At 33.1% G+C, this 16,658-nt stretch overlaps 1 protein-coding gene across 1 annotated transcript; it reads right to left on the bottom strand.

The window, feature by feature from the left end:
* Positions 1-3,133: 3,133 nt before the first annotated feature.
* Positions 3,134-5,977, bottom strand: LOC116025536 (homeobox-leucine zipper protein HAT5-like). Its single transcript, XM_031266789.1, has 3 exons — positions 5,568-5,977; positions 4,484-4,848; positions 3,134-3,763 (listed from the first exon to the last, which is right to left on the bottom strand). The coding sequence occupies exons 1-3, from the start codon at positions 5,695-5,697 to the stop codon at positions 3,308-3,310; spliced, it is 951 nt and encodes a 316-aa protein (XP_031122649.1). The 5' UTR covers positions 5,698-5,977; the 3' UTR covers positions 3,134-3,307.
* Between the last annotated feature and the right edge of the window lie 10,681 nt (positions 5,978-16,658).

Raw genomic sequence — 16,658 nt, 5'->3', positions numbered from 1 at the left:
ACTTGGAGCCCGACCCATCGGATTCCCCTACATGGCCATCGGGCCCTCCATTCCTCCACCGGACTTCACAATCTTATCCGCAACGCAGGAAAGAATGACTGAAAGCGACAGGTGGGCCCGCCCACCATTGAAGCTGAACCGTGGAAGATGTGCCACGTCGCGGGGGCGGTCGCAGTCAACGGGCCCCGCGGGCTTCTCCGTGGTGTACGCTTCCTGTGATTGCGTGGCACGGTTGACGATGACTTGTTGTAGAGGACACGTGCACGTCGGACGTTAGGATCCTGCCGACGTGATCCCCGTTAACACTTGCCATAGATTCCTTTGTCTTCTCTACATAAATATCACTTCTTTTTTTTTTTTTTCTTTTTTTCTTTTTATTTTTTAGGTATTGGTCGTTTGGTCTTCTGGGGTTACCAATTGTGTAAGTTTTTTGATATATATATATATTGGATAACTCTAAGCAGTTTAAAAAGAAAAAACAAAAAACAAAAACATAATGATAAGGACAAAGCAAAAAAATCAAATAAATATGTATCTGGAATGTTAATACTATCAACATAATTGAGTGATTTCATGTCTTTGGAAGACTAAGGCCAAGAAAGGAAGAATTGTGATGGTTAGTTTTATGAATCCAGATAGTTAGTTGACATGCCAACACAAGCGTAAATAATACAAATGTAATTTTTATTGTTTGAAAGTAATAATCAAACATTTTACAATATGTCTCTGAATGGCCTGTTTTGGTGAATCTCATGATTAATGATATAGTTTTGAGTTGTACTAGAAGGTCTATTAATAAGTTGAGACAAATCTCATCATTTATCTTATTTAACCGTCTCTAAGATAGAAATGGTAATAAGCTAGCTATAACTATAATATTAAATTTTTGTTTCAAACTTATATTATAAAGAATATGGATTGAATTTTAAACTTTTAGCAAAAGTTATTATATAGCCAATTACACCACATGGTTTTTGACACATGTTTCTAATCTAGCCATATCTTTCCTAAAATAAGCCAATGAATTTCTACTTATGATGTTATGCCAATTGATTAAACAAACATGAAATTTGCACAATAAAGAGAAATAATGATTATACATAGTCAAATGTTATTGTGATCTGTGACAAACTTGTCATCATCAAGCATAATAATCTACTATACTAATAAGAGCCAAAGAGAGTTAGGCCTAATAATCAAATGGATGGTTCAGATGAATTATTTAATCAAATAGATGGTTAAGATAATTCAGATTAATATTATTAATAGAGATTACCTAATTTAACCTTACTTTTATGATTATCCGTTAAATATTCTCTTCTCCGTTAATATTCCGTTAACTTTTAACTTACACATTAATTTCTATAAGAAAGGTCTTAGGTTCGAACCTCATCTCAATCAAATTTGACATAATTAAGTTTCTCACTCTATTTTACTCTTATTAAATTAAATAAATTAGTAGCTACAAAAAAAATGATACATATGTATTTCTTTAATTTAGAATTATGTGTCTACAATACCTTTATTTGAAAAAACTATTCATTATCAAAAAATTAAATTAAATAAGAGAAATAATTTCAGTAGTTATACTGTCTTTATTTTCTCTCATGCAAAGATTCTTTACATTCAAATTTATCAATTGATATTAATTACATTGTCCATTATCTTATTTTTACAATATCTTGTAATTAAATATCAAAGTTATAGTACAAAATAATGTTATATATTTATTTACCAAGTATTTTATTAATACTATGAAAATAAAAATTTAAAATTTGAAGCTAATTATATTAACTGCTTGGGGATTGGTTGACAAAGAGTACTCAAATAATAACCCAACAAATTGAAGTGGAATCACTCCACTTTACTCTTATTGAATTAAATAAATTAGTAGTTACACCAAAAAAATGATACATATGTATTTCTTTAATACCATGAAAAAAAATAAAAAAGAATAGTTTGAAACCAATCATATTAACTACTTGGGGAATTTGTTGACAATGAAAGTACTCAAATAACCCATTACCCAGCATATTGAAGCAAGAAACTACCTTTTAATATCTTTGGAAAACATAATATTTTAAATTTTCAAATTTTTATTAATTTATTTAATCTTTTTTCTTAAACTAGGGATTTCTTTATCCACAATAATAACTCATTTAACAATAATGGTTGAACCAAATGAACCCCAAGCAGAACACCTAAAGGAAAGTCCATAGCTCCTATATCATAATCTCATTGCATGACGTTGTCATCTATGCTACCAACAATAACCGAATTGCAAATAACACACTACCAACAAAAGAGAAGAGAACAAATAGTAAAGATGAAGACAATGACAATGTTACTCAAAAGAGAATTAAGAGCACTTAGAAAAATTCAAATTAAAAGTAGTATTTATTTAGACTATCATTTTAGACCAAATATTTAGACTATCGATTTTATAAGGTTGCAAACATTTATTTTAGTAAAAATTATAATGAATTTTCTATATTATCTTGGATTCATATACTTTGAGTTAGATATTTAAATAAAAAAATTCGACATTCAATTACCCATGTATAAACTTTTCCTATATAATCTTGCATTGATATACTTTCAAATATTTATTTAAATATAAACATTGGGCATTAACCCATTCGCGCAATGCGCGTATAAAACTAGTATATATATAAATGGGTAATAAACAAACAATAGACTATGAGTGTTCCATATTCTCAGAGAACAAAATAGAGTAATCGATCTTTTAATAAAAAGATTATTTGATTTATAGGAAAGTTCACAACCACTATTCAAAAGTGCATTCTGAATGAAGCCCGTCTTATCATCTTAACAATCTAGGTTGCTTATAGTTGATCAACTGAAATCATAAAAATCAATAAACAAACAAATTCAGCTAAAGTTATCTGTATCTTGCCAAAGAAGAAAAAAAAATTCAATCTTACTGGATAAGATTGTTACTAAATAGTAACCAAACGCCCTTCGGCAACTTCTTCGCAAGGATGCTTTGGGGGTCTCAAGACGTGTAACGTTATATATATGTAATTTAATTGTTCAGTTAAATTTTTTGTTTAGACGAATCGAAACATATGGATGCTCAATTTCAAGTATCTATATGGTCATTCACATGAAATTGGAACCACCAAAAAGCTCATCACTTCATTACCTAGTCTCAAATTCAACATTATTAATTATTCTTTACTTTACAACATATTATTGCACCAGAAAGCACCACTAAGTAGTATTCATATATAGTACTAAAATGTAACAGCTAACAATATGCTAATAATGCTGTCCACTAAGATCATCAATAAGACCAGAACCAAGAAGGTGCAGTCTGATCCTCAACAGAAAACCCCAAACCGCAAGAATATGGTGGCAGCATTTGCAGGCAATGATCTTTATCCTCTTCTTCGAGCTTCGGGAAAATGCAGGGCGAGTGGATCAGCCCGCGATTGAGGCTGTCATCGTCGTCCTGGGAGAAATCGGAGTCGAGAACAGTTGAGGAATTTGCAGGCTCTTGAAAGAACAGGGAGGAATGGATCCCATCCGTGTAACGCGGGCTGTCGGAGTCAAACACATCACTCTTAGCTGAGCTTGCATCCTCTTGCTTGCACACATTATCCTGGGAGTTTAGGTGTTGTTGTTGAGGTTTTCCCAGGTTTCTGTTGGGGGTTGGATCCAATGAGGATTGTGGTTTTGCTGGTTGAGGAATGGTAGAACCCTTTTCTTTCCTCATTAACTTTTCTGTCAGCAGTTGAACCTGTCAAAAAACATTGTCACTACCCCTTAATCACACAGGTTTCTAGTTGGCAACTGACCAGAAAAATTCATAATCACTGTCCAAGTGTGTGTATTAATTAAATTTCGTCATTTAACCCTAGTCTATAAAGGATACAAAAATGTGAACTAGACTAGATTACTCATAGCTGATATGTTCAACTAAGAAGGTCACTAGCGTGATCCTTTGGGAGTCGAACTTGTAAACCATATAAGTTGTCTATAACTGATTAGTTCGAATAAAATAGGCCAATAGACTTGTTGGCCTGCCGATTGACTACTCTGGGTAGTACCGTGAAGCCAACAAGACTATTCTCACTGGGAGTCGAACTTGTAAACCAATCTAAGTTGCCTGATTAGCTCAAAAAAAAAAAGTCAATAGACTTGTTGGCCTGCGGATTTACTACTCTGGGTAGTGCCCTGAAACCAACAAGAGTGTTTTTACTAGGAGTCGAACTTGTAAACCAACCTAGATTGCCTAATGCCTATATCTAACTTGCTCAAACTACGAATATCAATAGGCTGCTCCAGTTGGAGTCGAACTTGTTTGTGATTACCCATCGGATTGGCAACTTGAATTAAAGAATGGTGATCTTTTAACACACTATCAGGTTTAAAAGTATTCGTCTCGCACACGCGAAACAACTAATTAAACATAATATAAACTTTTAGTTGAGACAGAGTAAGTCGGGAAGATATATACCTCGTTTCTCAATTGCTCATTTTCCTTGGAGAGGGAATCACAATCAGCCTTGAGTTGATCATAGCAAGACTTCAAGGAATCATATTCTTTCTCAATATGTTTTGTCTTGTATCTAGCACGCCGGTTCTGAAACCAAACCGCAACTTGTCTGGGCTGCAGCCCCAAATCCTTAGCCAATTGCACTTTCCTCTCCGGTTCAAGCTTGTTTTCCACCTCAAAACTTTGCTCCAGAAAATGGACTTGCTCAGGGCTCAGCCGCCGTTTCTTCTCCGCCGGATAATAGCCACCGCCACCGCCGCCGTAGTCCTCATTGCCGCCGCGTTCCATCTCCCCACCGCCGTTGAAATTCACCATGGATGCAGAACCTGAAAAAAAACAACATTATATTGCAAAATTTCGAGAAATTTTATGGTTTTAACATGTGAAAGCTCAGTTCTTTGTGGTGCCCTGTCTGACTACATCTTCAGATTTCAGAACCTTATCTACTTCCCAAGGGAGAACAGACAAAAACTACTCAGAAAACTGCTAAAATTATGATATTTATCATTGCAAAACACAAAAAATTAAAATACCTCAAATAAAAATGAAAAAAATAACAAAATAAACTTAAAAACCTGAACTTTAAAAAGTTATAATTAAACAAATTAACTTATAATTTCTATACATCTGAAACCCAATAATCAATTAGTCACTGATAATTAGGATTTCAACAACTAAATTGGCTATCGCCTTCTTTCGCGATCGGGGATCGTTTGTCTCTAATTTGGTTCCGAAAACACTAATTATCGATAAATAATTAGTAATTGGGCCGATATCTTTGGATAAAGCATGTTAATATGTTTAATTTTAACATTTTAATGTTCAGTAACTAATTAAGTTCTGGTATAAAGTTTAATGAATTATTCAATCATTTCCCCAATGAAAACACTGAAAAGACCAGACCAGAGTCCCAGACAACCTCAAAATCATGAAACAGAGGCAAGCCCAGAATTCAAGAACAGAAGCCCAGACAAAAAGATCCAACCTTGGAGCTTAAATGGAGAAAAGAATGGCAAATCTCGAGATGGGTAAGCAAGAAAATTACCTTGAAAAGAAGGGTTAGAAGTGGGGAGCCAGAAGGAATCAAGAACCTCAGAAGGGGAAGGAAATCTATCGGTTTGAAGAAGAACTCTGTTATCAACACAAGAACTCATCATTTTCCCAGTGCCCTCCATAGCTTCTCAAAAGTTGCAGAGCTGAGAAGGAGGAGAAAATGGGTTTAGCAGAGGGAGGTATATAAGGGTATAATAAGCAGAGAGCAAAAATGGAGATTGGATTCAGAGCTTGTGGCGAAAGAAAGTTGTGGTGAGGACTATGATAACGTGGTAATAAGCATGGGAGTACAGTGGGCTCAAACCCATAACTCGGAAGAAGAGAAAGCAGAGAGGGTTTCAGGTATAAATAGAGAGAGAGAGAGAGAGAGAGAGAGAGAGAGAAATTCTTCGGTGGCAAGGAGAAGTTGATGGGGATTATAAACAAGCTGTGTGAGAGATGAGATTAGCTTGAAGAAGCAATGAGAGGGAGATTTCTTCTTCGGTAGGAAGACAGGCGGTGTGAAATTACCGAATTGCCCTTGCATTTTGGAATTTGGACCTTTGGATAATCATACCATAATTCACATTTTTGTATCCACATTTACTCCTTTTAAACTCACCATTACTTTTTTTTTTTTTTTGCCAATATTGATTTCTGTCACGTCTATGGAGAGCAAAATAGACTTACTGATTCGTGAGAACCAAACAACCACTCATCACTCACCAAATGGGTCCTGGATGAAGCCCTGAATGGGCTGAGGGACATGATTCGTGAGGACCAAATCGGTGCCAGTTTTCACCAAAGGATCCCCATTATTTGGGAAGAAGTTAACATGTTATAATTTGTTTACCCGCCGGGTGTTCCCATAAACTTTAGAACAAAAAAATAAACAACAATACTACAATAGTCACTATTATATTGACTTAACTAGAAAAGGTGACATTTTCTCGTCACCAAGACACCCATATCATGCTTATTCGATAAGATATTGAAAAGGTAAATCATGATAACTTAGCGACCAATTATGTTGGAGGGTCAGGTACCTACAAGGAACCAACAACATTGGGTATAAGTCCACACGTACTGCGACTGTCAGGACTTGATCATATATTTTATTTATAATCTATCACTCATGAACTAATTAACTGAGTCACCCGCATAGTAGTATAGACTGGTTTACTTTCTAATAGTCACTTACCAATTAAAGTCATAATTCGAGTTTAACCAATAGCCTACTTTTGAGTAGTGATTGTGATTTTTTTGTAAATTAAAGGGATGGAGTAAGGGTTTATCTTCAATGAATATGAGATTAGCTAATTTCTATAGTAGCGACAAGCAAAATGGGAGCAACTAAACCGTAAAAACAGAATTGTGGGAGAGCAACATAATTGAAAGTTTCTATACTATACATGTAGCAAATAAATACTTAATTAGCCATTATTTGATTATTTACCAAAAAATATTATAATAAAAGAAATATTGTCCGATAGGTGTGGCTAAGTGCACTGGGTGGAACATAATTTTTGTATATGAAGATTATGAGTCTGGTTCTTCCCAATACACATTTAGTCGAACCTATCACACGATATCTTTCTAGTATAATTTACGTCACCTTCAGATAATGGTTGCGTATCTTACGTGACCCAAAAAAATGTTCAATTACGTGCGTCACAAGGTTAGTGCCATAGATTGTCTGAACTTGGAGGTGTTTGCAAGAACTTGAAAAGCCCACATTATCTTCAAACCTTTGCATTCCTAATTGCGTAATTAAGAATGTTTGTTGGTGGTGTTTTCCATTTCTGTTGTACAAAAGATCCACGTTTCGATTGGTAGTCCAACATGAACAATAAAAGTATGTCTTCATGCATTGGTTTATTAATGTTGAAAAGGCCAAAATGGTAATCATTGCAATTATCAGGCTCCCTTTTGTACCAACATGCATTTACATGTTTCATTCGGTTATCGGTTAAGGAATAATTGTACTTTTCATCGCTACGCTAAGTTATAGAGTAATTGTAAAATTCGTTTCTAACTGTTAGTCATATTTACTTTTCGTTCCTTAGTTATTATTGACGTTACACTTTTCGTCCTTTTATTAATAAAACATAAGGTACGAAATTTACAATTTTAGTATAATTTAGTGATGAAAAGTGAGCACGAAAGGATGAAAAATGCAACGCTAATTTGTGGACCAAAAGTAAGCATGACTAATACTTCAAGGAGGACTTTTACAATTACCTTATAACTTAGGAACGAAAAATACAATTTATAACAAAATCGAATTAACTGAATTTGTAAAATGTTTTAACGGTTAATCAAATCGAACTCCTTATTTTCAAATTAATTGAATCAAACTTTTTTGGGGGTTAACAAAAATATTCTAATAAAAATTAAAAATTCCAATACATATTTTTTTAATATATTGTTTTACAACCAATATACAAATGATAAAATATTAAAAAAATAATTTAATAATATAATTTATGAATATAAAAGTTAAAATACATAAACACGTACACATACACCAAATAATTATCTAACAGACACTCACAAACTGATAATTGAAATCTATAAAAATTATTAATTGCTAATTAAATTGAACCGAATATATTGACTAAAAATGATTAATTGGATTTTTTTTATTCGACCAATTAATTAATTTTCACCGAATTATGCATACCATTATATTGTCATTTGGTTGGTTGGCAACTCTAACACCATATGCTAAAAATAAATTAATAAAAAGAAGAAAGTAATATTTGAATTTAAAAGTCAAAGCTCTCTTTATGTTAAACATTTTGCTTTGACAAATTGTATACTATAAAGCAATTTAATGATTTCAAGTAATTTAAAATTAAAGAAAATGAACCATTACCTAATTGGATGCTTTCTTTTTCCATTCTTCCCCTCTTTCACAAATGGCCAAAAATATGGAGTTGCAACTTTACCTTTGTGTTTTGGACTCACTATTTGAAGAAATTCATAATCTCCATATAACTTGCAACTTGTTCATAATTTTTAAAATTTGTTTATTTCAGATAAAAAATCAAAGTTAAATATCAAATAAAAATATTATTGTAGTTAAAAGATGATAAAGTAAAATGAACTTTAAAACATTATACATAAACCATTTCTCCTCTTCTATTCCATACTTACTATAAACTAAATGTTACAAATAAAATTAAACTGTAAATAACTTGAATCAAGTTTCATTAATTGAATTTGACACATAGTGAAATGGATAGAGTAATATTTTTATACGTTTTTTCTTTAAAAAAAAAACTTACACAATTTTATTTAATTAACCTATAATGAGATTATTTCACGAACAATTAGCAAGAAGCAACCATGGACAGTCTACCTCAAACATAGCCTTACAAGGCTAGCTTGACTAGCTCATCAGCTTAATAAGACTAACCCAATTGACCTTTTAATTGGATTAATTTTTCAACTCCGTCACTAAACTTCCCAACTTATTAGAGCCTGGTAAGACTAACCCAATTAGTTTGACTTTTTAATTTGGTTAATTTTTCAACTACTAAGAGCATCACCAATAAAAATTCTTAGAGCAGACTCATTAGTTAGTGTTTTTTGTGAGTTTTTGCAAATATGACAACAAAAGAGAAAAATGGAAGGGGAGGGAAAAAAGAAGGAAAAAAACGTTGAATATGCTTTTCATGCGCCCAGCTAGGCGTAGGAGTTGCGCGAGACATGCACGTGTAACTTTGACTTAGCATTTTAAGCACAGTAATTGGGCCCCTCGAAACAACTACACTTACAGGAAAAAAATCATGAAAAATCTACCAATCCCATTTGTTGAAAAACTACATGCGCGATTTTTTATCTGAAAAAATTATTGAAAAAACCACAATTGTGGTTGCTCGTAAGGATCGGAGGTTTTTCCATAACAAAAAACGTAGATTGGGGTTTTAAGAGATAGGGTTCAGGAGTTTTTTCTAATGTTTACTTATGCAAAATCAAAAAAAAATAATTTGGACTCATCAATTGGAAAAATGGGAAGCAATGTCTACCATGCTGGGTGCTTAATTTTTTATTTTTTTAAAAATTTTTACTTTTTCTTTTTCCCCTCCTCCCTCTATTCTCTCCTACAAGACCTTGAAAAAATCTGCAAAATTGTTTTCTTTTCTTTTTCCCCTCCTCCCTCTGCTCTCTCCTACCCGACACTAAAAAAATCTTCAAAAATTTCTTATTGTTCCCGGATAGAATATGATAACTCAGTTAAACTGTGCATAAGAAACCACTTTCAATTTGAATGATTTCTCTCACACTATAACTGGTGAGACTAAATCTCTAATCTTTCTTTCCAAACTTCACCAATGCGATCAACTAAACTGCCTATGCCTGCTTAACTCATAAAACTTTCCATCTTATAATGTGGATTTCCCAATTGACATCACTAAGACACCTAGGCAGGGGCAAAATGGTAATCGAAGGTGAGAGAGAGAAACGGGAGAGCTGAATGCCAGCGATGAGAGAGAAAGTGGGAAGACGAAAAACAAAAGCAAGGTGTCAAATCATCAGTCGTTTTCATGGCGGAATTGATCGAAGCTCTTCTCTTCTTCTCTTCTCATATATCTGGAATATAATGGGCACAGCTTTCAGCTTCAATTCACCCTCACCACCACTGCACCGCCTTTCTCTCTCTTTCTGTGTGTTTTTAACGCGTAGCGCCGTGTCTCTACTCTCCAGTTTTGTCCCGCCACGCCACGCGCACCTCGCTGTTCCTTCCGCCGCGTTACCTTCCCCCTTCCTCCTTTCTCCGCCACCTTTCCCGTCCGTGTGTCGTTTGCCTTTTCTGTTGACCAAACATCATTTTGCTGTAGACTAAATCTTGTTTTATACCTTATCCCTCTCAAACCTCAACACGTATAACAATTTTATTATTTAGTATTCTTAATAATAATAATAATAATGATAATAAAGAAGGACTTCTAATCTTAGTCTATATTGTCGATTTGATTTAAGAGAAAATTTAATGTGAGAATATAAGCTCTGAATAAAAAGGTGGTTAGGACCAGGAAGGCCAATAGATAGACTCGAAGATTTTCATGAGAAGTTAAATTTGAAACATTGTAGTTACTATACCAACTGTCGAACTTTCTAAAATGGGATAATTGTGCAAAAAATAGGTTAATACATAATTTTATCATTGACTGTAGTGATTTTTCTCGATTCGATCGTGAATTACTTTTTGTGCTTAATTACATCGAGTTCGGTGGTTTTGTATATCCAGTTGAGTCATTGGTTGTTAGAATCCATTACTAAATTGAGAAAATCATTATAGTCGATGATGAAATTGGATAGAATCACTATAGTCGAATATTAACATGGGTAAAATTACTATAGTTGAGGACAAAATTGGATATTAATAGAAGTGTGATTACTAAGATATCTTAACAGAAGATTCGATTAGATAAAATCATCAAAGTTGATAACCTAATTACGCACAAAAAGTCAATTATGACTAAATCGAGAAAAATCACTATAATCGTAGACTAAAATGGATATTAACTTTGCCAAAAATATTTAGTTATGAGTTATATGTAACAATTGCAAAGCGCGAGCAAGAAATCATGAGTCATAACTCACAACCCTAATACACTGAGAGAGTTTAAACAAGTAGAGATCATCGATATTAGGGGTGCAATGCTTCAAGTCCGTACTCAATAAAGGCCAACTATTTACATTCCATTTGGTGAGACTATACATATTTCTTGTCTATAAAAAGTAACATTTTTACCATATCATAAAAAATAATATTCTTAGATGTTAATGTATCCATAATAAGTTTTTTCGCACCGTACACTCATGACTACTCACAAATATTTACACCCTTGTAAAATAAACAATAGTTGATGTTACTTGTCAAATTAATTAGACCCTTCAACCTGACCGATGATATTTTCTCCCGGTATCTCTTAATACATAATTCAATAAATTAAAGTTCACGATTAAAAGTAAAACTTGATTGTAATAAAATTTTGTGTCGTGATTAGGCACTAAATTGGAATAATGTGATGACTTTATGGTAGGCATAATTAGCGTGTAAAATGTACCTTTCCAAAGATTTAGTCTTCGCCAATCATTTGGATCTTAGTGCATACACAGCCAACTTGTAAATGCTGGTAATTAATTATTTATTTATTCTTTTTAAAGAAAAAACAACACGTTTTTTCTTCTTTAATGGTATATGTTAATAGTTAATTTAGTACTTAAATTATAAATTAATTCTACAAGAGGTCTTTGTCTTTGTGGACAATTTTAAACCAACTAAGAGATATTGTACATATATGAATAATTCGAGTACTAAATTAACTGTTAGCATGTAATTTAGTAGAAAAAGGTTTCATGTTTCCTCTTTCAAATTAATTTTTTAAAATTAATTTTCAAGAAAATGATCACATTTTTGTTGTGATGTCTAAAAATTAGAGTTGGTAAAAAGGGATTGCCGACATATACAGATACGTCAAAACATATCAATTATAGGTTCAAGAATAAATTAAGTTATAGACTTATAGGTATAGTTATTTTAAGTTTTTACTATTTTGTCAGAGAGAAAGAAAAGAGAGGTAAAATAACTGAAATCATCATTATTTTAGTCTAGTAACCGCTTGCACTGAGGTTCGAACTCACCCCTTTTCATGCGGGAGTGCAATCGGGTGCCATGAATCACAAGGTATTGGCAAAGTTAGTAAACCTAATAACTATTAAATTGGATATATTTATATAACTTCTAGTAACCTCATATAGTTATAGTTTTTTGAGGTTTTTAACTTGTGAACTAGGAAAGAGAGGAGGGAGAGAAAAAGGAAAGAAAAGAAAAAAAAAACAAACAAATATGACAATTAAAAAAAGAAAAGGTCACTAGACGCGCTATACTGGGCCACGAGTTGCTCAGAACGTGAGTCATGCGTGTTATTTTATTCCATTGCGAAACCCACAAAGAACCAACACTTGCAGATTTTTTTTTTAATTTTAAATTCATCTTCCCATTTGTTCAAAATACCATCGGGCCAAACTTCGAGTTAATTTGCCTATTTGACACATCTACCCATACCTGAAATTTTGGACCTGTCACAATTTTTAAAAGGCTGAGGTGTTAGCCTTTTAACGAAATAGCTTTGACCCAACTTTATAAGTTTCTCAAATTTAATTTACTCAAATTGTCATTGGGCTGACTCATGCTTCTTAAACTGTCAGCCCAGCACAAAGGTGCCCAATATAAATGGGCCAAAAGCCCATTATTTTATCATACTAGATTGCACAAATTTAGGCTTCAATGGTAAAAAGTTGCTTGATATCCCCTCATTCATTTCATTTTATGTGATGGGGCTTGGGCCAAGGGTTAAGGTGGTTGGGGTGTTAAAATTTGGGCCAAATGATTAAGAAATAAGTTGTTGGTAGGGATATCAATGTCAATTTATTCTATGGACCCGAGTCCACTTGTAAAGTGGACTCTGGTCCAAAACACACAACTTACATAGTAAATACTTATAATTTATATACTGAGTGTTTGTGAAACATTTAGTATGTAAATAGACACGGATTTACCTTATAAGGTGGACCTGGGTTTAAAACTATATCGTTTTTGTCTTTTTTTTTTCTTTTTTTTTTATTTTTTAAATTAGTAAACATATTGCCGAATATAGAGTTGTCCAAAAATGTGTGAATGTAGAGGTTTCAAAGTGTGAATGTAGAGTATAGAAATCGTGAATGTAGATTTATGATTGTGTGAATGTAGAGTTGCCTAGAAATGTGTGAATGTGGAGGTTTCAAATTGTGAATATGGAGTATAGAAATCGTGAATGTAGAGTTATGCATGTGTGAATCTGTAATAGAGTTAAGAAGTTCTAGCAACTTGTAGCCCTGTAATGTGTGAATGTGGAGTTCTCAAGTTGTGAATGTGGAGTATAGGACCTGTGAATATAGAGTTTTGAATGTGTGAATGTGGAGTTTACAAATTGTGAATGTAGAGTATGTATGTGAATGTAGAGTATAGTTACTAAACATATAATCCTATAATGTGTGAATGTGGAGTTTACAAATTGTGAATGTAGAGTATAATGTATGTGAATGTAGACCCAGGTCCACCTTGTGAGTCCACGGCATAACAACCCTATAAGGTGGACTCGGATCTATGGTGTAGTTATTAGATATCAATAGGTCGGAGATGGCTATAGGTTATATCGATCATTCAACTCACCCTTATAGCTTTCAATTGTTATACCATGGATCAGGGTTCACATTGCATTGTTCATCCTAATTCAAAAATTATGTATTTGCAGTAAACAAATTGAAAGCACATAAAATGTTAACTGCAGGCACGTAATATGTTAACTACATATTTTGCACCTACTTTTAACATTTTATGTGACTATAGTCAACATATTATGCGTCTTCAACTTATTTACAAAAACATAATCTGTTAACTGCAGACGCATAATATGAAAACTATATACACGTAATTCGAATGTATCATTTTGGTCTCGAGTCCACAATACAGGTGAACCATGATCTATGACATAATTTGCATTTGATTATACTTTCTCCACTCACTCCATTTCCCGTATAGTTGGTGAACCTTTTTCAAAATTCAACTCATCCCACCTGATGCAGGTACTCGCCACTTATATTATCTTATTAAAAAATTTAAATAATAACAATAATAATAATCTAATCAAACAAAATTTCCATTAACGAAGATTCAAAGTCCGATCCTATTGTTTGAATTTTATTGTTACAATGTTCTACTTATGATCACGAGAGTAACATGCCGACATGTTTTGTGTTCACGCCATTGAATTTACTTAGCTTTCATTATTTAACCATCATGAAGACTAGTCAACAAGAATTGATGCACAATATGTGCAATACATGCATGCACTTCAGATTTTTTTTGGGTTGAACTTGTTATTATGTGGGGGATTTTTGTTCTTGAATATAATGGATTATCATAATTAATTGATATGTATGAAATGCTTAATTATTCTTTTAATATGTAACAATCATATCTATGATTAAGACCAATGGGATGGTCAAGTAATTCAAACTTGTTGACTTGTGAAAGATGCAACAAATTATAATTAAACAAGATAAATATCTAAGCACATCACATGTGTCTTATAAGTTATAACTTAGACAAATTATTTGATTTATGAGAAATGTTGCAGTCGCTATTGTGCATTTTAGGTGAAGTATATTTTGTGATTTTAATTGACGGTGAAATTAATTTTGTGATTCTAATTGACAAATAATCAAAATGAGATAAACTAACTTAGGTTATTCATACCTGACTGACTTAAATTGAGAAAGTCAATATGAACTCCCACATTAAACTTGAAACTAGGGGTGGAAATAGTCTAGACCCCTATCAAGAGGCTTACGACTTGGCTTAACCTATTTAGTAAAAAGGTCAGACTTAAATCTTTTTAAAGACTTATATGTTTAAGACTTAACCTATATATAGGTCTATAGGCGTGCACGTGTGCGCGCGCACACACACACATATAGAATACGGTTTGAATGCAGACGGTGTGCTTAGGTGCGGTTGTGCGATAAGAGGAGAGCCATTGATCTTGCCAAAATCAATGTCCATGTTTAACGTACAATTATTAATGAAAATGCGGTGACAATTTGATAATTTTTTGTATTGGTCAAACTTAAGGTGCGTGATTTTCCTTCTTTAGGTGTGTGGTTTCTTTCCTTAAGGTGCATAAGTTCTTCAGTGAGAACTTCAGGTGCGTCGATCTAAATGTTTAATTAAGTACGTTGTTTTACTTCTTAAGGTGTGTCAATTGTTGAAACTTAAGCTGTGTCAGTTTAAAGATTTAGGTGCATGATTTTTCTTCTTAAAGTGCGTGATTTCTGTACTTAAGGTGCGTCAGATATAATATTTAGTTACCCGATTTAAAAACTTTAGGTGCGTGGTTTGTGTTCTTAATGTGTGAGGTGCTTGGTTCCTTCCAAACGTTTTCATTGATTTGAGCACTTGATTTAGATTTGATCAACTACTCAAATCACCCACCAGTTACGGTAGTATGTATGTCCATATACTTTTCTCAACCTACTGAAGCCCAACAAAGTCAACATTGCCCCCACTGAGGCTCGAACCCATGACCTCCCACTTGGGAGAATCACTTCATGCCGCTTGACCACAAGGCCTTTGGCACGGTGCAATTGCTTATTTGAGTGGAAAATGAATCTTTGGTTGTTAGGAGTTAATGCCTCACACTAGAATAAATGCTTCATTTTCATTCTCTGATGTAACATTAACCAAATCTAGCTAAGATCACCTGTAATTATGTAACAACATTTTTAGTAATAGCTAATAGTGAAGACTTTATTTTGATATATTTGTGTAGCAATCAGTGCTACAATGTTTAAATGGTAGGACACTAAATTAGACCTTCCAAATTTTCACTCAACAACATTACAACTATTAATTGGGACGGAACGTAACACATCCTTCAACTAAAACTTCATAATTTATGTTTAACACATTTGGAGAGAGTTTTCCATTTATGTATTATTCCATTTATATAATATTCAAACTAGATTGCTTGTGCAACTGAAATCAAGTTCAATTTCTTCCACTCTAATTACACACGTTAGTAAATTAAAATGTACATATTCAAAGAACTATTTTTTTTTATTGAATAAATTAAGGAATCATGTCGGCATCAACATCATTAAGATAATATCTTTGAAATTATACGATGAGTTATCGTAAAGGTCATTTTAGCGCGCATGAATTGGCTTGAGTACTACGCATATATTGCCTAAACCTATACAATAATTATTCTACGTTACTCCCTTAGACACCGAGCCTAACATCATATTATCAAAACATGACACTGACTGTTATGTAAGTATAAATAAATAAAGTTACGTCTCCATTACTAATTATAATTTTTGATGTTGCGCTAAACGCTTATAATGTGCAATTGAAGTTACTGAACCCAACATCTTGTTATCGAAACATGTTGTCACGGACTGTTATGTAAGTATAAGTAAACAAAGTTACATATTTACTAATAGTTATAACTTTTGGTGTAGTGCTATGCTGTGTTTATGATGTGCA

Source organism: Ipomoea triloba, chromosome 7 (assembly GCF_003576645.1).
Source record: "Ipomoea triloba cultivar NCNSP0323 chromosome 7, ASM357664v1".
NCBI lineage: Eukaryota > Viridiplantae > Streptophyta > Magnoliopsida > Solanales > Convolvulaceae > Ipomoea > Ipomoea triloba.
This window is presented reverse-complemented; position numbering and strand designations above follow the sequence as displayed.

What these genes read in the sequence shown, in the direction of transcription:
- LOC116025536 (XM_031266789.1), bottom strand. Translation starts at nt 5,697, where the DNA reads ATGGAGGGCACTGGGAAAATGATGAGTTCTTGTGTTGATAACAGAGTT. An exon ending in TTCTAACCCTTCTTTTCAAG is followed by an intron (nt 4,849 to 5,567) that starts GTAATTTTCTTG and finishes GTTTTTTTTCAG; the next exon opens with GTTCTGCATCCATGGTGAAT. An exon ending in ATGAGCAATTGAGAAACGAG is followed by an intron (nt 3,764 to 4,483) that starts GTATATATCTTC and finishes GTTTTTTGACAG; the next exon opens with GTTCAACTGCTGACAGAAAA.